General features: G+C 44.9%; 1 protein-coding gene across 1 annotated transcript in view; it reads right to left on the bottom strand.

The window, feature by feature from the left end:
• The window catches only part of opcml (opioid binding protein/cell adhesion molecule-like), a gene marked incomplete at its 5' end in the record, with an annotated part of 146,196 nt that extends 122,440 nt beyond the window's left edge, over window positions 1-23,756 (bottom strand). The window contains 5 exons of the mRNA XM_080509072.1: window positions 5,305-5,540; window positions 17,339-17,477; window positions 18,771-18,847; window positions 21,548-21,836; window positions 23,753-23,756. Of these exons, the coding sequence (XP_080365198.1) occupies window positions 5,305-5,540; window positions 17,339-17,477; window positions 18,771-18,847; window positions 21,548-21,836; window positions 23,753-23,756 (745 nt within the window). The remainder of the gene's footprint in view (window positions 1-5,304; window positions 5,541-17,338; window positions 17,478-18,770; window positions 18,848-21,547; window positions 21,837-23,752) is intronic.
• Window positions 23,757-24,641: the final 885 nt, after the last annotated feature.

Raw genomic sequence — 24,641 nt, 5'->3', positions numbered from 1 at the left:
ATGGTCTCCATACCGCAAATAGCTAATCAAGTGAATCTGAATCCATGGTACCACGGTACTGCAGTGGCCGCTGGTGGGAACAACACAGGTCTACTATTTCACTGCCTCACCGCCCCTCCAGCAGAATAAACAGCAGGCCTGTCTGCATTAATATCACAGACACCCGGCCTGCCTCACCCCTGCCGTGGCTGCTTCCCGTCTGCCTTCCTCCCGTGAGCAAAAGCACAAGGCGGCAGTGCAGGAGAGTTATTACGTGGGGTTGTTTCTCCTCCACCTGCTCCTTCCCACAACGCCTCGAAACAACAAGAATTCTTGGCGGGATCAGTGACGGCGTCTGCACAAAGTCATTGGTTAAAAAAAAAAAAAAGGCCACTCCCGCATCCCTGCAGATGAAAGCGTCGCTGTTGCTCCTGCAACAAAACACTCCACCGAGAAAACAACCCAGGAAAACCAAACATCTGAAGGGGATTTAATCCCAAACACGAGAGGGCAGAAAAACACATCCCTCATTTGTATCAGCCAATATTTAATATTCACCCGCAAATCCATTCTGTCTCAACCAATTTTCTGTTGGTTCTGTTTTTATGGGGGGGGGGTTGTTTTTGTTTTTTTGACACGGCTTTGGGTTGAAGAATGTGATTGTAAATTAGAAAGAATTGGAAGACATGAGCCAATTTTACATTTGCTGAGTTTAATTGTGACGTCCTCAAGGTAACTCATGCTAGCTTTGTGTGTGTGTGTGTGTGTGTGTGTGTGTGCGCGCTCAGTACAGAAAGTAGCTTCTGTATGTCCTAAACGTAACACAGTTTTATCATCCTCCCATTTGCATGTTGGACCGTGTGCTTGTAGTTGTGATGGAAGCCGCAGGACGGAGGAACAACGCGGCAGGAAACACAAAATGCGAGTATGAAAATTCCTCAAACTATGTGAAGAACCACTGACTGCAGGTGAGTCCGTGGTGGATTCACCTGCAGTCTGGAAGCAGAAGAGGTGGAGGTATCAGCTGATCCACCGGTGAGTCCTTTGGGCCGGTGGCAGTCAGAAACTCACTACTTCGTCTTTCATTACGCCTTTAAAAGTTGCGGGAATTGTCCGAAAGTTGTTCTTCTTGACAAACGTCACTGGAACATTCCGCTTATCAAGGGACAGTCGCACTGCAGCACGCAGGATTTTCTTTACCTCGTCATCATTAGAAAAGTTCAGACTGCCTTCCAAAAGAAAAGAGTCGCCAATTACCTCACATGCACGCGGGAGAAAACCCACACAGGGACATGCAAACTCTACAAAGAAAAGCCGTTTCTATACTTCAAATCACAATAACACAGCCTGTAGAATACAAGGCTGAGCTGGTAGTAACAGCACAGTGTTGCTAGTTTGTTTCTTCTTCTTTTATTTTGAAGAACCAACATTTGACTTCACTGTAAAAATGTTGTCAAATCAGGAAGCAAAGAGTGACTGAAGCTAATGACGTCAACCTGTTGATTGTGATTCCTGATGGTGCAGCTGGTGCCCAGGTTGGAGCAACAGTCCATTTCAAATTAAATCTTTCTTGGACTAAATGGCAGAAGATCAAACAATTTCCATTTTAAATTGGAAATTAAATTTTAATTTTTCATGAATGTCATCAGTTTGAGAGTCCTTCAGGACCCAGATTAAAAAGGAACATGGTGGCTCTTGTATTAATGGGAATATTATCTATTAATATCTGACAGTTCATCTATATGAAATGACAGATTCACAATTTGTACGTTGTTATCTTATCTTCATCTGTTAGTGGATCTTGGCAGTGATGAAGCCTGTGAGATTGAGCCTCACAGATAAAGATGAAGAGCTGGAATCAATCACGATCTAATCAGTTTGCACCAATCGGACCCGAGAGTTATATAAAAACAAGGAGAACTGGGCTGACGGACTTTGTTCCAGTTCCCACAAGTACAAATGTCATTGTGTTTTCTCTCCCTTTCTGTTGGGCGACTTTTCTGACTTCATCTTATCAAAATACGCACGAAAAAAAAAGGAAGCATATTGAAACCATGGTTCAACTTTCACCTGAAAACCATTTTTCTCTACCAAACACAACATCTATGAGCATCTTTTGAAATTTAAACCAATAGAAATGTAACTTTTCCAAAATACAAAAGTAACACCCGAGGATCAATTCTTCCATTTACAACCTCCCACCTTCTGCACACACTTGATTTTGCAGTCAATCGATACGGTTTTGAGAAAAGGAGCAAATTAAAACCCTCCAATCCTCCACGAACCTCTTTAGAATCCCACATCAGGTTTTTGTTCATCTGGATTGGATGTGATTTGATGTGACATTTACACCACTCGGGATGAAAACAAAGACCTGCCACATGCTTTTAAAACACGGTAATTGGTTCATTCTGCCTACAATTATTTGTCACTGACACACACTGATGTGTGAAAGAAACTGACGGGAGGTTTGATGAACTAAACTGTGTATAAATACTCAGATTTACTAATGAGACGTGATCGGGAGTGACAGAGATCAGCAACTCATTGGTTAATATGTGTTCTTGATCGTCTCGGCGATGAAAGACAGCAAGTAGAAACTGCCAGGGTTCCGACGAATGAAACACAAAGCAGCTCCATGTAAATTACAGACTTGTTGTCTGGCAGCTGTCTGCTTTAACCGGCTCTGTGAAGACTCATGCATATTTAAGCCGGCAGCCTGAGCAGATGAGTCGCGAGTAAGACAACAGACTCAGAGAAGTGCTAATGATGTGGATGAGCAGAACTTTCCAACAAGAGGAAAAGAATAAAAAGAAAAGGAAAAAAAAAACAACAACAACAACAACTTGTGAACTTTATGAAGCAATAATTCTGTTCTTGTTAAGAGTGAAATGATTTGTCCTGGTAGAGAATCTGTCCAGCCGCTTTAACTGGGACTAGCAGCACTCAGTTCATGTTGACCACTGAGGGATCAATCAATCAACCCGTTCATCAATCAAGCCGATCGATTTTCATGTTGTAGAAGCTACCTGATGTGTTCAGCCTGTTGATCATAAAAATAAAAACCTTTGAGTTTCGTCCATCAGAGGGATTATTGTGACGGAGTCACATCATCTGCATAGAGCTAAACACCAGAACAAGTTACTGCTTTACTTCTGTTTAACATCTCAGTGAAACATAGGAACCACACACACATTCATGTGATTTTTAGTTCACGACCACATTTATGGAATTTAAGCTTCACAACCTTTATGTTGAATCTTGTTAGCTTAAATTTGTTTGATCATTTTAGGCATGTATATTCCAATAGACACCAATAAAATCTACAGTGAAGGCCAAACGTGTCAGATAGAAACCAAACATCGGTCTTAGTCTCCACATCTGGCCCACATGTAAACACTGATGATCAAAAACAGAAATGAGCTCGTTCATATTCCTCTTGGAGAATCTGCTTCCAGAAGCTCTACAAAGATCAACCTGAGCACCCAAATAGAAGAACCGAATGAAAAACCCACAGTTACATTCATTGGTTTATCTGCAATACCAGTTTAACCTAAGTTAGGATAGCAGGAACTAAGATTAATCCCAGCTCAAGACTTGCCAGGAGATCAGTTACTAATCCGTCATTCACAAAGACGGCCGCACAGCGAGTTTTCATGTTCTGCCTGTGTGAGCGTAGATTTCTTCCCACAGTGCAACAGACATGCAGGTGAAGGTTATTTGGTGCCACTGAATTTCAACAATTGAAATTTGAATTTGTTGAATTTGCAACATTTGCTCTCAACAAACCAGCTGCTGACAACCATAGTCATCCATCCATCCATCCATCCATCCATCCATCCATCCATCCATCCATCCATCCATCCATCCATCCATCCATCCATCAACCGGGACAGTCCACCCGTACAACCATATCTTTGATGTGAAAAACAAACAGGAAGTCCAATGTTCCACCAACATTCATCACCTCGTGACTCCAGAGTCCAACACAGCACAATAACTCTTCTTCACTGAGATCATAAAACTAATTGATTTTAATTCAGTAAAACAGGGAACGATTGACCAGGTGGAATCCTGCCAGCCAAGAACCAAACCTCCTCCTGCTTTTATCAAAACAATGTAGAAGCTGAACCTCCAACGACCTTTAAAGCCGCCACACGTGTTCGTATTGACAGTCGTCAAAAGTCACTGCCGTCGTGCTTTTCAAACTTTTATACCGGCGACACTTCGGGGAACCTAAAGGTTTATGCTAATGACGGACATGCATTAGTGTCAACTGCCACCTTGTTGGCCAGTAAATCTAATCAAACACTATTTTCCATTTCATTGACGAGCGTTCGGTTCCACGGTGACACGGCGCCGGCCGTCACCTCCTCCGGTGTGAACGCCACACACTCGGAGTCTCGCTGCTGTGCCAAAACCCAGATTTGCATGTTTTTTTTGTTGCAGATCCTACGGCTGCTTCTACGTTTCAGGCGAGTGTCTGCAGTGTCACAGATGGCTGGGTTATTCAAGGCCGGGGGGGGGGGGGGGGGGGGGGGGGGGGGTGGCTATAAAAGCGCGGGGCCGTTAGATTGGAGGCGAGCCTCCCTGGTCTGCCAGAGAATATTCTCCATCTATTGTTTGATTAAAACCGTGGCCTGATGTTTCTCAGCACCAATTAGGAGTTAATGAGATCTCATCACGAATCATACAGTGTGCAAAACACTGGCTGTTGTTTATGGTTTGAATATCCAGTTGAAGCGTTCTATTTTTTTTTTTTTTTTTCTTAATGAAGAAGTTATTTCTGTGAATCATTTCACCTGAAAAAGAATGGATGTAAAAGCTCGTCTTTTTCTCTGCTGATACTGAGACTTACAGGTCTATTTTTCAAGCAATGATTCTACACGTGCTACCAGATACAACTACTTAATCTTTTTTTTTTTTTTTTAATTATACAGCAATTAAGTGAAGCTACATGATCTGGACCTCAGATGTAGCCCGGAGGCTCTGCTGCTAATTGTTTGTAGAAACTCACTGTGAAGGAAATTGATTCCATCACAAAAGCTAGCAGAAGTCTGACAGTTGATTTAGGGAAGGCCTCACACTCAAACTGAACTTAGATCGTTTTGGGTTTTTTTTTAAATGTTGAAATTAATGTTCTGTTCCCCTGAATCAATTTCTATCAGCGATCTGTAATTAAATCGACATTGAAATCACAGGTTTGATCAGCAGGTCTGAGTTCCATCCCATCACTTCACCCTAAAAACCCAGAAGGCCTCTTGATCTGCTCTGAGTTCTAAGGATGACCGAACGTCCGCCTCGGGGGACCGGGGGGCGCCTTACCTTGAACAATGAGATGCACTTTTGTGGATTTTGGCTTCTTGTTGGTGAGGATGGAGCAGACGTAGGGCCCCTCGTCGTGGACGTCCACGTTCTGGATCTTGATGCTGTACTCTGTGACCGCCGTGTTCTCCATCAGGACCACGCGGGGATCCAGCGACCACTTCTCACTGCCCGCGAACAGGATGGTGGTGCGGTTGAGCCACGCCACCCGAGACACTTTGCTGTCCACGTTGCATCTGGTGGAACGACACAGAGAAACAGGTTTTTTTCTTTAGACTCAGCTCAGAGCAGCATGTTCCCCCCCTCGTGTTCCATGGCGTGCTCTGGTTTCCTCATCCGTGACCCAAAATGACCTGAAAGTTGAGTGAATGCGAATTTCCTGAATAAATGCTGGGTTCATTCAAAGCTTTCTGCTCCAGCCCCACCTCACCCCGAGGCGGGCAGACAGCCCTGCCACTTTTCTGATCATGCACCTCAAACGCATATGTAAAAACGCTGCCTGGGATCAAATTGGGTCCCGCAGAGTCCAGCAGAGTTCAAACAGCCTCCAGAAAACCAGCGTCTGAGTTCGCAGTGACTCAGTGAGTCACCCGGACCGACCTCGGCAGGCTGTTTACCTGCAGCGTGTTTCTCCTCCGCCCTCCGTTCGCAGCGTCTTTGATCCGCGTGTTTGTTTGAGCATGAAGTTTAGAAAAAAGTACCTGAACTGTTTCCCTCCTGTTAGCAGAACAAAGAACAGCAGCGTTTTATATTTGTTCCATGTTTGGAAGAGTCGATAAAACCTGGTCAGGACATTTCTCCTCATCCCTCAAACATTAGCTCACAGCTTCATTTACATTGTATATGTATTATTCACCGATTTGACAAAAAAAAAAAAAAAAAAACGTCATTACTGCTTCATGAAAGCAAACCGTGTTGGTTTTTACAGTGCAAAGTGAGGAGGACTGTATTTCAACTGAAATCCCGTGTGAACATGGATCAACATTCAGTTTATGTGCCAATTGGAAAACGAAGACGGCGCGACCTTCACTTGCTCCTCCCGCCGCTTGAAACATTGATGGATGGCTTGAAGGCGGCGGCTGACGACACCTCGTTATTTACAGCGCGCCGCGCAACACCAGCACTTCCAAGACGGGCAGGAGAACACGCTCTACATGCAACTTAAAACGCGAGTGTGACAGGCACATGGAGAACGCTCTGATGATGCGTTCCACCTCTGATCCCGAAAAGATCAAGAGCCGCAGGAAGCGAAGCGAGAGGCGCCGCCTGGCACTTCTGTCTTCACATCAAAACAAACGGAAGCAGCACGTGGGCACGCCGCGGAATCACAACGGAGCCAGAGGATTCCCATTATCACAAAGTTGGGAGGAACCACCGGGACAGCTCACCGGGAAACTTTCACAACAGTTCCGTTTGTTTTGGATGAAGACCTCTGCAGCAATATGTGTAAGACTGTGATGTCATCGTCATGCTCTGCGGACTGGCGGGAATTTTGCTGGGAAAACCTGGTCCGTTTTTTTTCATTACTACAAAACTGAAATCTTATCAAACAACATCTACCCAACTATGTTGGAGGTCCTGTGGTGGTTCCGAGGCACACCACTATCATATTTTTTTGGAACTGTCCTAAAATTAAAGCATATTGGGGAAAATATTTGGAAAATCATACAAGAAATTCTCAGCCTACAGATCCCATTCACTTGTATGACACTCTATTTAGGTGATATACCAGAAACAATACCGGGAACTGATGGATATCTGTTGAATATTTTTTCTGCAGCAGCGAAAAAAGCCGTCACTCGCAAATGGTTACAAGTCGAACCCCCCCCCCCCCCCCCCCCACAGTGGATAATTGGCTTGAAATCATTAAGGACATACACGAGATGGAAAGATTGACTTTTGTTTTAAGATTGCAGACGGATATTTACTCTTCAAAATGGACAAAATGGACAAAATGGACAGGGTATCCCAACAAATAATTGCTATCATGTATAGATAACTGATGTATGCCGGCACCTCATTAACCATTTACTCTCCGTAGTGGTTCATTACAACAGATACAAGATTGTTGTTACATGAATGCTGCTTAATGTTGATCAATGTTTCTATGCTTGACAACTCTGCCTTATGTGGAAAACTGTTCAAAAAAAATGAGTAAAAAAAAAAAAGAGACCTCTGCAGCCAGCAACACTCAGAAACCAGGATGTGAAGTTCGATCCGATGCTGAATATAATGACGTTAAAATAACGTCAAACCAGCTTCATCTCTTTGTTTCATGCAAGCTGTGCGTCTCCTCAAAACATCTTATTTATTTATTGGTTTGTATGTATTTCACCACCTTTTCGTAAAAACTATTAACCCGAATTGCATGAAACTTTCAGAAATGATTTGTCATCATCCAAGGATCAGTCGATTCCATTTTGGGACGTTAACGTTTAACCGTTTCCGAATAAATCCCCCCAAAACTGCAATTAATTCCATTCAATTTGTTGGTGGAAAAACTTTACTATAATTTATAGTTTGATACTGTGAGTCAATGCAGTCGCAGCACTTTCACATTATTAGTTGGACACAATATTCTGGATGATTGATTGATGGATGATTGATGGATGGGTGGATTTTCTTTAATCTACTCATGAGAGTGCAGTTATTTACAGCTCATTTAAAATCAAACTTCTCTGAACAATGCAGGACTGTGATCGTGATCAAAACGTTCCCGTCTGGATGAGAAGCTTGTCTAAAACAAAATTGTTGAAAACAAGAAGGCCGTTGCTGGGCTAATCCCCCGCCGGAGGGCTTTATATTTTCTCACAAAGCCAGCTCTAAGGCAGCACACTTGGTACACTAGAGGGTGTTCCATGGGTCCTAGTAGATCATTATGTAGAATCTGAAAGGTCTTCTTCATAAGCTATGTCAAAATACGTCTCCAGAGCACAAAAGGTGTTTTTATGCACTTAGTGACCCTGTGACCTGATATGCAAATGAGGTCATGGTCACCATGGTGCCCCTTCTCCCCAGGTGGAGTGTCCATGTGTGAAGTTTGGTGACTGTGGGCCCAGGAACTGCTGAGAAATGAGGAGAAATGTTTATATGAAAATACATGTATTGTGCAACCATGACGAGCAAGCTTCAGACCCTACCAATCTTCAAGGTCAAGGTCAGGTCACTTGGTGTACTGGAGGTTATCCCTGGAGTGTGTATCATGTGTGTATAACATTTCAGAGCCCTAGCTCAAAAACCTAGGCCTCCAGAGCCCAAAATGTGTTTTTAAGCACTTCGTGACCCTGTGACCTACTTAATATGCAAATTAGGTCAAGGTCACCGTAGCATCCCTTCCCCCTCTGAGATGTATCCACATGTGAAGTTTGGTCACTGTGGGCCCAGGGGTTGCCGAGATATAGGTAGAAACGTTCGAATGGACGTACGGACGGAGACTGTTTCAAGATCCCCCTTCGGGGCCTATCAGCCACGGCGGGGGATAAAAAGTTTCTCATTGTCTCTGGTCTATAAACACTAGGAGTGGAAATTTTTCAAAATATAAAATGGAGTTTTGAAAAAAACAAAACGTTGTTTTTTTTACCTACGTTCATTAATGCAACAAAATATTTCTGTTTTCACTTAAAACGCTCAAACGAGGTTTAATGATTCAAGTTCAATGTTTTCAGGTGATGTCAGTAACAGACATGCCTGAACCGTCCATCCTTTACATTATTTCTCCTTTTTTGAATCATTAAAACCCGTCGGCGCTCAAGTGCAAACAGACCTTTGAGATAAATATATGGAAACTCCGTGGCACATGGTTTTGGGGCTGCTGCGGCTAAAACTTTGTGTCATGCTGAATTACAACTGAAAAACGTAATGAATTTGTGAGATTACATTGAGAAGCCTTTTAAAATCACAAAATCAACTTTGGCTTCATTATTTAAAAAACAAACTCAGTCGTTTTGTCTGCAGGGAAACTGCACACGCTGAAGCTAATAAAGAGAAAGGAAACTAGGCTGGGAATGCACCGGGGTGTTTGTACCAGTCAAAACTGGGACTTGGCAGAACATTTACTGATGGTATCAGAACCAGAATGGAATAAAATGAGAGACCGCTTTGTTATTGTTAATAATTATTTTTTTTTTTTTAATTTCTGGGTGTTTTGAATCTGGCACGAGTTCGCACAGAATGCTACAAACTGTGAAATCTCTTTAAAAGCATAATCCCCTTAAGTTTGAATAAACTCCCAGATGTGCAGGGGGTGAATTCAGTCCAGAACAAGCAGAGCGTGCGGCTGATTATTCTGCAGGTTATCACACACGGGCCATGCGGCGAGCAGCTTCTGACACTCCGCCGTGTCGGGGAACCAGCTTCCACAGCAAATGGAGAAAAACATGAAGGTTTCCAGTCTGAGCGACCGGTGACGGGCAGGAGGCGGGAAAATACCTCATCGCCATCGACCACGTGATTCTCGCGATGATAGTCTGTGAAAACCGCTATTTTCCTCCCGATTTCCACATTCCCCACATAGAAAGAACCTATATAAACATATATGTTTTAATATCGGTTTTGATATAGGTTTTGAATATATGTGACATATAAAATTAGCCGTTTTCCTTTTTTTATGTACATACATGTACATATGTACATATACGCACATATATGTACATATATGCATGTGTATGTATATATATGCACATGCATGCACATATATGTGCATATATGCGCATATATGTACAGATAATATAGGAAGCAGACACATTTTGTATATGTACATATAGGCACATATATGTACATACATGTGCATATATGCGCACATATGTACATACGCGCACATATATGTGCATACATGCTCATATATGTACATGTATGTGCACATATGCGGTAAATACACATATGCACATATATGTGGATATATGCAGCATTTATGCGCATATATATTGTCATATATGTGCATATAGCAGCATATATGTGCATATATGCTGCATATAGGTTTCATATATGTGCATATATCCTCATATAGGTTCTTTCCATGTGGGTCTGGTCAGTGACGCTTTAACCTGGAAAACATGCTTTCTGATTGGATAGCGTCGCGTAATTCCTCCGGAATCCGTGGAACTACGTGGTCGGGGAAACTCCTCGCTATCGGCCATTTTGAATTTTTTCACTTCCGTCAACATTCATGTGAATGGTGACCATCTGGTCACCGGTGTAGAGATGGGCTTGTGCATGCGGCTGAGCGACCACACCAGTCCAAGGCGCCGGCGCTTCCTGATGACGTTGAACATTGCGATTGGCTGTGATGACGCTTCGCATTATTACCTAATGCAAGTGTAAATAAGTTTGGAAGCTAACGTTAGCCTCGTGGTACGCTAGCGTGGCTGTGTGACGGGAACAGGACGCTACGAGTGGTTTAATGTCTGAATGTCCCGAAGCAGCAGCAGCAGCGCTCACGCTGCTTTAACTGCAGGAGAGTGAAGAAACTGAAGCTATCTGCTGAAGCTTCGTCTCCTTATCATGAAGCGTCCATCTTTTTTTGCCCCTCTTCCTTTTACTTTTCCCTTCCAAGTACTTCCCAAGTGTTTTTTTGAGCATCAAGCACATTCCCTCTGGGCCTGAGAGCCCTGTGGTGGTTGAACCTTCACAAATGAGAGCAAAGATGTCAGCGGCTTCACATCAGAACAACAGAAATACAAAACTGATCAACAGGCCCCGCCCAGAGCAGATTGACTTGTGACGTCTGCATTGTGTACTGCATGTGTCTGTTGAAGCGTCAATAAATATCCTTGACAAAGGAACTCTGCTTCACGACTTTATTCCAAGAGCAGTGACGAGAAGAAATCCACACCCGTCTCCAGTGTCGCTGCAGAACTCCGCTATTTGCTGAAGTCGCAGTTTTGCAGCGCGGTTGAGACTGCCGGCCCACAAAATGTGGGACGAAGCATTTACTCTTCAAAAGAAGCAGCAATTTCCATTGTTTTATTTGCTTTCGTGAAGATGTACACTTTCCACAGAGCAAAGTCCCACAAGGATTCCTGCAAGATGTTTCATCTGCAAACTGTAAGGCAATGAAAAGCTACTAGAGTTTGCATTAACTTCTCTTTACCAGGATGATAGAAACATATCTTATGATCTTCAGTGGATATTCATATTTGGGCTTTTTAAATTAGGTTCCCCACTTTCTACATCTTGAACAAGCAAAATAATACAACTGTCGACACTGAAGTCTTTTTATGTCGCGTTTTCTCTGATGATGTCACAACATGTAAAATGTAAAAAGGAATTCTACGACTGAGGATCAAGAACTCTTCTGTTCTGGTGTAAATCTACACCGAGCAGGACGGCAGTGTATTGCAATCCAGATGTTCTCTTGTCCTTAGAGCACAGCCGTGCACTTTTTGATAATGACTCCGGAGGCGATGAGGAGGAGAAGCGAAGGTTCTGCAGGTGAAAACTCTACTTGGTGGGCCAGGACACTTGTTGATTCACAGCTGGAGGTTTATTCTGAAGACCAACGCAGCATGGATAACCAAAAAAAATTAAAAGTATTAAATAAAAGCAGAATTAAAACACAGCTTTCTACACGCTAAGTAGAACAAACAACATAAGTGACGTCTGTGTTAAGAAGACGGACGTGTCTCTTGAGAACCCCTGTAAAATTTTAAAACCAACAAATGTATTGTTTTTATGCAAACCAACCAACTTTGGGAAAATACAGTCCCTTCAGAAAAAGTGAGAGAGTTTACCAGGAACTGACAGGGACTCTGTTTAAAATGTCACTTTACTGTTCAGTGTCAGTAAGTCACGTTTGCCATTCATACGAACCATAAGGTACAACGTCTGTGTACTTTTGGGCTGTAAAGTATTTCTTCAGGACTTTGCAGACAGTCGCCGGAATGGATATCACATGTTTTTCTTCATCGGTGGTTCCTGACAAGGTGTCACACTGAATCACAGCCACTACTTTCTACATTTGCTGAATTTCAAGGAGTCTCTCAGGTTCCCTCAGTTCCCAGAACCTCGGTTCAGGGAACCGCCTGGAGGCGGCGCCAGAGTTCACAGGGATCAATCAGAGGAAGAGCAAACTCTCCAGCAGACCTGCTGTTGACCATAATGTGGTTTTACTTTAATGGACGTCTCCTGGGGGACGCAGGGTCAGTTCTTCCACTCAACCCCCCCACCCCCCCTCTGAATACTGGCTGAGCTCAACAACTCTGCACATGCACTGATATCCTGATTCGTCCTCATTCTCCACTTGACTCTTTACAGAATCTCCTCATGGAGGCGACAATAAGGAAACACTCTGCTCCTCTTTAGAGATATTCTTATAGATACTCTTCGCGGCTGATGCACTTTGTTTAGTTTATATTTTTCCCTCTCTTGTACAGTTGCTGGAGCCGCTGGTGTGTGTGTGTGTGTGGGAGGGTGAGCAGGCGGTCTTCACCCATATGTTTGTTATGTATCTTATGTAATGTTGTTTTGGGTTGTTGTGTTGTACGATGGTCGATGTCTACAGGAGGCAACGTGTCAAATATGGGACGTTCCAACTCCGTCCTCTCAGTATGTGTGTGTGTGTGGGGGTTTTTTGTAGTTTTTTTTTTTTTAAATCAACTTATAGGATGTTCACACGTCTGAAGGGACTCGGGCTCATTAAACTGCCGTCGTCAACATCTCAGCTTTCTTCACTGAAGATTTAAAGCAACGAGGCGCGGAGAGTCTCAGCAGCCGCAGCGTTTCTACTTGTGCGACGAGATGGCGACTGATGTTTTAATTGAGTTGGCATGTAAAGATTTCTCCTCCGTAGTTCTGTCGTTCACAGGTAGAGGGATGCACGTTGATGCATGGTGCGAGGATACGTTGTCATGGAAACAGACCCAACAAGTGCACTGACGAAGCCGGAGGCAGGCGTCAGATTAATCAGTGAAACGATGAGCTGGTTTTAACACGTCTTTGTTTTATAATCCCTGCATTATAATGTCATTATTCAAATTAGAACGATGAAAATAAAACATATTTACACCTGTTTATTTTTGGATGATGTGTTTGGTCAAAGTAATCTCTATACCGCCACACACTAATAGGAATTGTTTAGTATTTTTGTTTTTCTTTAAGCGAAGATTCACTGAGATCTCGGTTTCACCACCGGGGGGGGAAAATCTCTTCACGCAAACGTTGAAGTCCTCGTTTCTGTTCTGCAGTTGATTGGTGTGATCGATCTCCTTCCTGCTGCTGATTTCTCTGAAATAATATCTTCTCCTCCTCTGACGGGAAGCGCGGCTCTCGCTTCTTTAGTCACACGTCTTTTTTTTTCTTTTTTACGAAGGTTTCACAACCAAGCTGCTTCATTCTCTTCCGTCCCTCTTTTAAATATTTAGCGCCACAGTTTCCGCTCGCCGTCGCCTCTTCGCTAAAAACCCGAAAGCGTTTGCCATATCTGTTGTGCACGAGTACAGTCGTGGAGAATGTTTGGGATTTATCACCTCTGACAGGGCGCAGCTGTTTTCACGCAGACGTATGATAAATACCAGTATTTTCTGTGCACCGCTGCTTTTTACGGTTGGATTCCGACTCTTTCTATGCTCGCGTTGATGAATAGAAGCCCCCGGTAGCTGCAGCTCCGCCGTCACGGCCGCATTCGCGATATTAAAAAGTCGCGTAAATCAAAGTGGATGTATGGAAATAGCTTGCCGAGAGAGGAAAACCATATTTTCAAGATGCATTGTAAAGATTAAATATTAAATGTTGAGGATATCGATTAGAAAACAAAACATGCTGACTTGAACATACGACGTGAACAAACTCATTTCGAATGGGGAAGATTAATCGTACGTGTGTGAGTGTGTTTACTTTTAGTGGGCGCGACGGAAAAAACGAAAAAGTTGTGATTGCACGTAAATATTTATGCTCACATTCAACAGAAATGGGGGGAAAAAAATATCCCTTACCAATGTTAAAAACCAAGATTTTCTTCTGTACTGTGTGTTACTGTATTATTTATGCCCATCGCCATTTTTTCTTAAAGAACTGGGATTTTTTTTTTTCTTCTCGACTTATTAATTTTAAAGAGCAACACTCCAGTGGAACATCCTGCCAACAAAGAGATAAAATATGAAGCTAATATTAGTGCGAGCACAACACACTGGGAGGAAAAAAATAAAGTCGGCTGCAACTTCATGGGGAAGAAAGGGAAGCAGTTTCTGGAGTACTTCCATAGTATATAAATAAAATAGGTCATAAAATGTAAATATAAAAAAGGTTATCTCTCCCCCGGCTGCCGAGCTGCTGGAGGATTCATCTGGGGCAGGTCGCTGCTGAAGCCGAACGGGGGGCAGGTGGAGGTGGGGGGGGGGATGGAGGTGGGGGGGGGGGGGGGGGGGGGGGTCGGCCGGGCCATCGTGTCCTCCTTCTGTCCTCCTTCACATTCACGCCGGGAGTCCAGGGGAGCGCCGGGGCTCGGGGAGCCGTTCACCCAGTCGCTCCTGTGAGGAGCCTCGTCAGGTCAAGTGCTCATGGGCACCTTGTCAGCAAGCAGCTCGGGACGGAGGAGCGTTATTTACCCTCGTCTCTTCCCTCTCTGGAAGTCGTGTTATTCCCCCAGCTGATTCCGCCGACGTGGCTCCGCCGGCGTTTGACCTCCGGCGGGTGGAAGTCGACCCACTTAGCCGCAGATTCCTCCAGATCGCTTTACGGTTCTGACAAAGTGGCTTTTGGGGCTTAAAAGCAACAAATCACGGCCGATAGTCCACAGCTGCCACTCGTTCTTCGTCCATTCGGTGTGACAGGAGGCGGAAATGGACTTGCAGTGTTTGTGCAGTCACACTGACGAACGCAGCCTTGACCAGATCAGATACTTCCTCACATGAACAGAAAGAGACGGGGGCCAGACGTTCACACCTCTGTATGGTTTGGCAGCTATTGTTATTCTTCATATAGCACAAGTTCTGGATTAAATTCCTCTAGACTGCATTTGTTTACTGATTACTGATTACTCGAGGTGTGGTCGGGGACATTTATGGTATTCTGCAGCCTTGAATCAACCTAAAGTGTCATTTTTTGACGAAAGCTACCAGAGATCCATCGATGCCAGACACTAGTATTGGGTATCGGTATCGTTCGGACCAGCAGAGTTAGATTATATTGTTATATTTGTCGCGCAGCAGTTTAACTTCTCAGTGGATCAGGAGGATTTTGCTCCAAGCTGTGCTACATGCTACATGCTAAAGAGCTTCAGGCGAACACGCCAGCGATGCTACATGCTAAACATGACTAAAGTGTGATTGATACGCTCATTAACTCTCCAATACCACCAATATCCTTGGTACTCAGAATCGTACTTGTACTCGTGGTTTTGGTGCATTTTTAGTTTAGTCTCTTTAGATTGTGGGGAATTGATGGAGTACTTTGGCAAAATCCACATACAAAGTGCAAAATCCTCATAAAATACAGTATAATTCCTAATATCTTGATATAGATAAAGGTCCGAGTGCAGGTTGAGAGATCCGGACGTTTGATGTCGTACGAGCTTGTCTAAAGCAGAGCAGCACACTAATATTGCTTCATTATTACTAGAAATCAATTCCTCACATGAACAAAAGATGTGTAGAGTTTTCACGGTAGATGATACCGAGTACTTTTGATTACTTCAGACAGATGAGTTGACATCCAGCGGTCGTGTGTTTGCTTCATAAAAAACACATTTTATTGTGTGCGGCTGTGTAAATCCACAGTGAGACTGAGTGGAGGAACCGTCACCACGGGCTGGTGGGGGCAGCGGGGGGGGGCGACGCTTTATTGGTTCGTCTCAACATAAAGCCTTCGAAAGAGACTGAACAGTGATGGAGAGAATCAGTAGAGTCCCTCTGAACCGTGCGAGCTATTGTGCCCCGAGATTATCTGCTGGTGAAATGAGAAAAGCAGGACTTGGACACATTCAGATGCAGTTGCACAATGAACTTTACGCCTCTGATTGTTGAAATGGGGCCAGTGCGTTGGTGAAATGTTATTCTCCACGCTCTGCGAGCCGCTCTATAAATCACATTCAGTCACCACGCGAAGGGTTCCACGCCAGGAGGGAGACAAAAATCATGTTTCCGACTCTACAACCTGGAGGTGAGCTCTGCTATATTGGGGTGACAGCGTATATTTCTAAAGCAGACCTTGCTAAATTGCTCTGCAGGTCTTGTGCGGGATACCGTTGATGTCCTTTAGGGAAAGTGCCTTAAAAACTGTTTGCTTTACACTCCGGGGATCTATTTATGTTATTTGGGTTTTTTGTTGTTTTGTTTTTGATTTGTGTGGATAAAATGAGCGCAGACGGTGCCCCCTTCCAGATCGTCTCCCCTCAGCGACCACTGCAACCCAATTCAACGGGGATGCGAGGAGAAATCAATCATAGGAGAGGAAGAGATACCAATTTCTCCACTAACAGGCGAGCCAGTCAGGCAGAATGTAATGCAGACAGAATACCTGCTTCACTCTGCTCTGGAACACTGTCACTTTGCCTCCTGGCTCCTGTTTCTACACAGAAACAAACCAGCGTGTGGAGGGAAAAAACAAAACAAAAACAACATGTCATCACAAGAGGCGGAAACACGAGACAACCACACAAGTCGGAAATTAAAGATTTTGGTCTCACAAATATAATCATCCCGGTTCGAGCGAAGGAGATTCTGATCTGGGCGTTGAGACGCCGCCTCATCCAGGAGCATCGTGACGAAGCTCTGAACGAGCCTCCAGTGAAGGACGGGGAGTTCTGACGAGGTCCCCCCCCCCCCCCCCCCCCCGCTGGGGCGCCTTGCTGACAGGACGGCGCCTCGGGCATCAAACCCAAACATCAGAGAGCGAAGTGAGATCCAGTTGGCTGAGAATGGGGCGGCGGCGAGTGACGGGCGCCGCCGCCGACTGTCCCGCCCGTCACTCAACTTCTCTCCATTGTACTTGGCGCTGACCCCCCCCCCGTTTGCGCCCGACTCGGCCGCGATGATCGCTCAAGTGGCGTTTGAAAACCAATTGCTCCCAAACCTTCGGCGCCGTCACAGCTCGGCTCCGTCACTGTGGCGTTTGGCGACTAATGGACGGTCGCCGAGGCTCCTTTTGTTGCTGCTCCGGCGGGAGACGTGACTCGCAGGACGCAGCCGTCAGCGCCGCCACTTTACGCCTCGACAGAACGAAGCGCCGGTGGTTTGCTCCGTCTGAAGGGACAAACAAGCGCGAAGCCGGCAGAGAGGCCGTGTTCGGGTGAAGCAGCAGCGCCGAGCTGGAATCGATCCTGTCACACACCTTTCAGTGGATTTTAATGGATTTACTCTTATTTCATGATCCGTCACAACGTCCCGCAAAAATGACTCAAACACTGCCAGAGCTATAGATTCTGTTTTCAATGTTAAATTCTGTGAGATCTGAGCTTTAACATCATTTTAATGTAATTTTTTTCAATTTTCTAGCTATATATTATTATTATTATTGTTTAAATTCAGGTAAAACTGGTGTTTCACTCCAATACGAACGTCTTCTACCACTGCAGACGCTTTCTGACTGAGAGGGTCACACTGAAAATATGTACCTACCCTGGAAGAAATGAGATAAATACAAGACACTGAGCTTTTCTACCGGAGTATATTTCTCCGAAACATCGGTTTAGTCCCCCCCCCCCCCCCCCCCATCCACTTTAAACCCGTGGAATAACAAACTGCCTCAGAATCACAATACAGCCACATTTCTGCCTGCAAAATTATTTTTAACTCAGCAGGTGATGTTCTCGGATGCTACTTTGAATTCTAATAATGCGCCGAGCCGGGGATTTCGTGCCTTGAAAACGTCTCCTGAATCGGATGTATTGAGCGAAGCTTCAAGAGCAACAGCTTGAGCTGAAATATTCATTCTGTAAATAAAATAAACAGACATACTGTACTGACTGCGGTGCCAAATGCCCATTAATTCACTGAGTGTGCTCACAGTGAAGGATTGTGTTCTACATCTGCTGTATGGTTTTATTGCACAGCTCAATGGAATGTGGCCCGTCCCTCGGCGTGAGCCCGTGTCCTCTTCCGTTTGTTTCCATCCTTATAAAAATACACTTGACTTGGAGATTTGTATGTGCTTTGAAACGACATGAAGCCTGTCAAGACCTCCGAGCACATTTACAGGAACGAGTCTTTGGTGCAAACAAACGGAAAGTCAAAGGGACTTTCCGTGCAAGTCTGCTGAATTCGATAACCTTCAAAAGTATGTATACCCAATTGTGGATTCCAATCAGCCACACTAGACAGTGAGACGTCCCTGCATGCCTTTCTCTTTGTTATTATTAAGAGGAAATCAGCATAACAGGAATACGTATTTAAACTGTAGTTGAAAAACAATGACTTAAGACAAAATGAGGAAATAACCTTGAATACGAAACCGTAAGTGAGCATTCATCAGCCTTGCCTCTTTAACTCGAACCATAATGAGAAGCCAGGAAGTGAGGCGTTCAGATGAAAAGTTACCGTGAGAAATAAGGGGAGAAGTCAAAGCGGCCCGCCCGTAGTGGGCGCTGGTGATCTCCACCTGCCGAGGCTGCAGTCTGTCAGCAGACGGCACACTGGGAATTGGAAAGTAGGACAAAAATGACTAAATGTGAAAACTCGTCATGTGGTAACGTTGATATTCCCCCAGCCGAGCCGGGGAACGAGGGAGAGACGCCACGATCCCCGCCGGATTGACAATCACATGAACACTGTCAACACGCGCCGACCGGGCTTCCCATTATTACTTTCCCAACCTCCGGTACCCGCTTCTTTTTCCTTTCATATGCAGCATACCGCTGTCGCATTCATATTTCAGGTGCCAGACAAAAAAAAAAAAACGTTAAGCGTGCCCACGAAGCAGCTGCGTTCTCAGCAGCGTCGGAAAAAATTATAAAATATTGTGCCCAAAGCTGCAGCGAGGACGAGGAAAAGACGGTGAAGACAAACACACGTGTGAGGCGGCCCCCCCCTACAGGTGTCATATAGTTGAACTCAAACGCCCAGTAAAGTGACGAGAGAAGAATACTGACACGCTATTTGGCTTCAGTGGCGCCACACATCTGTAAAAAAGGAGAACATCTGTTCATCCCGAACTGCCCACACACTGAAGACTGAGAGTGAAGAGGTGCAGGAGAAGGGTCGTCAAGTTAGGAGAGGCCAGAGCCACGGTCGGAAGAGAGAGAGAGAGAGAGAGAGAGAGAGAGAGAGAGAGAGAGAGAGAGAGAGCGAGAGAGAGAGAGAGAGAGAGGTCAGTTAGAATCCCGCCATCAGAGAGAGAGAGAGAGAGAGAGAGAGAGAGAGAGAGAGAGAGAGAGGTCAGTTAGAATCCCGCCATCAGAGACAAAGGGAGAGAGAGAGAGAGAGAGAGAGAGAGAGAGAGAGAGAGAGAGACAGAGAGAGAGAGAGACTGGTAGGTGGATGATGATCACCATCAGGCTCTGAACAGGTAAAGATCATTCAGATGATCAAACCTGTAAGATCTGATGTTTTAGCTTCAAACTGCAGCAGTGACAGATTATGACAGATTATGTGGACTTTTGAAGTCAAACACTGTCTGGAACGATCAGTTGGGTTAAACCCTGAATGTTTTCTGGAGAAATTAGGGACTATTGTGTCAGAAAAGTTCATGTAGGGGGAAAAACATCCACGATTTTCATCAGCGTCGGAAAAGCTTCAAGCGTCGCCGGCGACTTCAGACTGGGACCGAATTCACCAGCGAACGACCGAACATGAAACCAACCAAACGTCCCAGAAGTCTGCGGCTCCTTCCATCTCCAGAGAGAGGAGGCCTGAGAAGAGGCGGATGTTTCTGAGGCTTCCGCTGCCCGTTGAACTGCCGCTTCACATCGGAGAGAAGAAGACGTTTCCAGGTTCGTGGCAGTTTTGTGCAGAGAGCGTTCCACCAGCTACAGCAGCATAGCGCTAGGTTCTCCCCCAGAGACACACAGGCACCTGGACAGGCAAGATGGAGGACTGAACGGCCGACCTCGGTCGTATTAAGACAATCCAGACAACAGGAAACTCTTCCACAAGAAGTGAGAGGTTTAGTTTCAGAGTTAAAAAAAAAAATTCCACATGCAAACTGGTGTGAGAAGCGTTCTGTTTGCCCCATTCTCACCGCAAAAGAGAAAACAAGAAGGCCGTTGCTGGGCTAATCCCCCGCCGGAGGGCTTTATATTTTCTCACAAAGCCAGCTCTAAGGCAGCACACTTGGTACACTAGAGGGTGTTCCATGGGTCCTAGTAGATAATTATGTAGAATCTGAAAGGTCTATGTCAAAATACGTCTCCAGAGCCCAAAAGGTGTTTTTATGCACTTAGTGACCCTGTGACCTACTTAATATGCAAATTAGGTCAAGGTCACCATGGTGACCCTTCCCCCTCTGAGATGTATCCACATGTGAAGTTTGGTGACTGTGGGCCCAGGGGTTGCCGAGATATAGGTAGAAACGTTCGAACGGACGTACGTACGGACGTACGTACGGAGACTGTTTCAAGATCCCCCTTCGGGGCCTATCGGCCACGGCGGGGGATAAAAATGGCTGTCGGGTTCCAGGACCTTGTGCAAAAAGCTGAATTACGTTAAATTACAGTAAAATGTTGCTCAACAGCAGCAGAAGGAAACACCCACTGCCAAAATAAAGGCAATATGCTCTGTAAAGCTATGCTGCACGAAATGTCAGCACCTGGAAAAAAAAAAAAAAAAAAAGACCATTTACCACAAGTCTTTCCCTAGAAATTAGCATCTGCTTAGCATTCTGAGGACGGGCGTCAGGAGACTGAGAAGACGAGGGTCCCCGGGACGGACTGGGTGACAAAGGATTCATATTAAAGACAGATTATTGTTTTCTCAGCACACAATGCGTAGCCTTCAGTCCAATGGACCACACTGGATGAATAGCATTACTCATACTGTCATTTCCTCCTGCCACAGCGGGGTCAGAGGAGACGGCCGGGTGGGAATCCACTTCTATCACAGTGCTCCATCAAAGTCCAGACGCGAGTCAGAAACAGTGGAGGAAAAGTCCCCACCGGACGAGTGTGACGGACATTTTAAGTGCTGGATACGCCGCCCGGCTGCCGGCGACCTGCCGCCTTCACCTGCAGCTAATTACATTTTCTTTGGTATTACAAGGAAAACGGCTTTTTTTCCCTCCCAAAAACACATCCTGAAACAGTCCAAGCCTCATTTGCATGTAAATTGGTTGTAAACAAGAGAGTTCCGGGCTTGAGATGCCACGTTTAGTTCTTCCTCACACGAGAGTGTAGGAGTTGCTGAACGATTTGCCGACGGAGGCCAGATGAGACGAGGCGTCTCCAGGAAGATACGACGACGGTCCACCGTACGCACGCAGGAATCTCGCGAAGCGACGCGGCGACAGCCTTCCGACGCCAGTGCAACGCGTCTTTCGTAAGCGTGCGTGTGACAGCGAGTCCGGCTGGACGACGTTGATGCGCACCGACTCAGAGGTCCGGAGGTCACCGAAGTAGAAGAAGGAGAAGATGATGATGATCAACATGGACGTCTTCCACGCCTCCGGCGACGCTAACGGACAATGAAAGCCGTGGCTCGTTTGTACTTGTGCTTGTTTTGGTGCCAAACTGGCGTCACTCCGACGGTTCTGTGTTTGCTCGCAGCTGCAGCTCGTAGCGGTCGGACATTCCTCACACTTTAAACAGACACACTGGACGTCTGACGTCCCGTCTCGCTACACGACGAGTTCTAAGCCACCATTAAAGATGCTAATCTCCAGTTTTAGATTCCCACAACGGAACAGTGGCGTTTATTTAGAGTGTTATTAGTTGGGGAAACTGATCCTCAAATGAAAAACTGACATTCATATAAAGATTTGGTAAAATTATATCAACTTTTATTTGCTGAAGACACGTTTAATCTACGTTCAGACAACAAACTGCGCAGCTGAGCTTCATTTCGAGGACATCCATTCCCCTTGGGATTAACAAAGTGTCTGTCTGAAAGCATTACAGAGAGAAGTGATTGGGAAAAGGCTGAAATGAATCCTGATCTGATAGATTATGACCAGTTTTGCTGTTTACGGCGGATCCAGGTGGGACACCAGAACACCATGTGGACCAAAGACCCTGCTCCTCTTTCCTCGGACCATTTTGAAAAGAAACTCCCGGCAGGAAGCTTCTCAGGACAGGAGCAGGTTTGGAAATGGTTTGAACCATTTTCGTGATTTTAACACGTTGATATTTGATGGATTGTGATGATCTGTTACAGACTGGGACGGTTCTAACAGCTCGCCTCCAACAAAGCGTACATTTACTACCAACTACTACACCATCACCTGCATACGTGACGACACATTTCTTATTTCATGAACATGTTCTGACCATTTACATTTGCAGGTTACGTGATAGTGTGAAACTTGTCAGTGGTAATAATGCTAGAGCTCATTGGTTGATGAAGAACTCTGGATTCAAATATTCTGAATGAGTCTGAAACAAGTGATCGATGCTAACCACACTCATAATACCCATCACAGCACTGCCTAACAATCGTTCAGTAGTTTACATCGATTGTTTGTGTTTTATTTCAAATACTTCAAAGTAATGAGATAAAGTGAAAAGGTTTATGTTTTTGAGAGCGAGAGATGTATTTATATAATGAATCTCGTAGATCTAAAGATTGATTGATTTGCTGATTGAGACATAATTGAAGCTTTTGTGAACACTGCTTGTTATAATTCTACTCTTGACTGAGAAGCAGCACATTCACTTTTTAGTTTCGCAGTCATTGTATAACATCTCCTTACTCAATACTTCACTCATTAACAGGAAACACATGACAATTTATTCCATTTTAGCATTCAGGTGTTTGCAGACTAGAAATGTAAAGCTTGATGGTTTATCTGCGTCGTAGATTCAAATTTATACTGACAAATATTCTACGTCAGATGAACCTGCTAAGTTATCACTGTATTTCATATATTCATCCCTTCATATGCTCAGACTGGATTCTTTATGACAGTGTTTGAAGTTAACCATTGCTACTCATAAAGAACCTTCTCATGAACACGGTTCCTTATTTACACGTCCAGAAGCAACATTATCATCCATTTAATGTCCATCTGATGAATTGAAGTTCAATAATCACTCCTTCATCTCTTGAGGGAAACGTCATTGTGTTTTAAACTGCTGCAGCTTCTCATCACACCCCCACTTCACTCTCAGCGTTTCCCCTCAGCGCACACACTTTCAGCAGGGAGGTGAATTAAAACAGTGAAGTTGTTCCTGGAAAACCTGGCCTGCAGCTCAGAAACCGGCTTGCAGGCTGAATCCTCTCGTGTTCCCTCAGCCTTCACTGGCTGAGAACGTCAGCAAAATCAATATATCATCATCTTATTCAATAAAATGTGACATGTCTCGCTTGAATAAAACACCGTAGACAGGTAGGGCTTTCACTTTTAACCTTTCACTTCTGAACCGATACGGTACCCATACCCGGTACCTGGGAATCCAAACCGGTACTCAACGGTCCCAAGTTTCAGTACTTTTGTGTGTTTATACTGTAATAAATATGAATGTATTAAATCAGGGACCGCATTCGCTTAAGTGTGACGACGTCTCGCCTCACAACAGTCCACAGACTGTGAACAGGAAGTGGCTCCAGTCCCATTTTGGACCTGACCCCGGGTCACCTGCGCTCCATCCCCTTCCTGGAAAACGTCTTGGAACGTAATGGACGTGGCCGTCGGGAGGCCTGCGCATGTGGACGCTCAGCGAACGCACAGCGTTCAATCTCACAACAAATAATCCCCATAAATTATTCACATTAGTTCTCTCACGGCACTCGGCTCCTCAAGGTCACGGGCGCTTGGATGCCGGAGCCTCGTCACGATGAATCACAAGACACACAAACTGGTGGAAAAGCCTCCCAGCTCATGTCAGGGATTCTTTATCATAGCAGTGGTGGGTGGAGGCACCGACAGCTCCAAGTGCACACTGGCAGTTTGATAATGGCCTCCACATGCACTCATTATGCCGTTCTCGTCATATTTTGTTCTTTTCCTTGTTTTGTTTTTCCTCTCAAATGCAGCTTGAGGCGGAAAAAAAAAAAAAATCTAATCTGCTTTATAAGTGATGTCAGTTTGAAACAAACACAGCGAACACATTTGAAAGTCAGAGAAAGAAAAAAAAAAAAAAGGCGAATTGTTGGGGTCTTACTGCGGCGCTCTGCATTCCATTCAGGCCAATTAATGAGCAGGCGACTGAGGAGGAGGAAGATCATCCAGTGAAGTGGGAGTAAACGACTCCTTCATTAGCCGCTTGTAAATTCAACCGATGCAGAACAGATGTTTCGTCAGCCACATTCGGGATGAGAAAA

Source organism: Blennius ocellaris (assembly GCF_963422515.1).
Source record: "Blennius ocellaris genome assembly, chromosome: 14".
Lineage (NCBI taxonomy): Eukaryota > Metazoa > Chordata > Actinopteri > Blenniiformes > Blenniidae > Blennius > Blennius ocellaris.
This window is presented reverse-complemented; position numbering and strand designations above follow the sequence as displayed.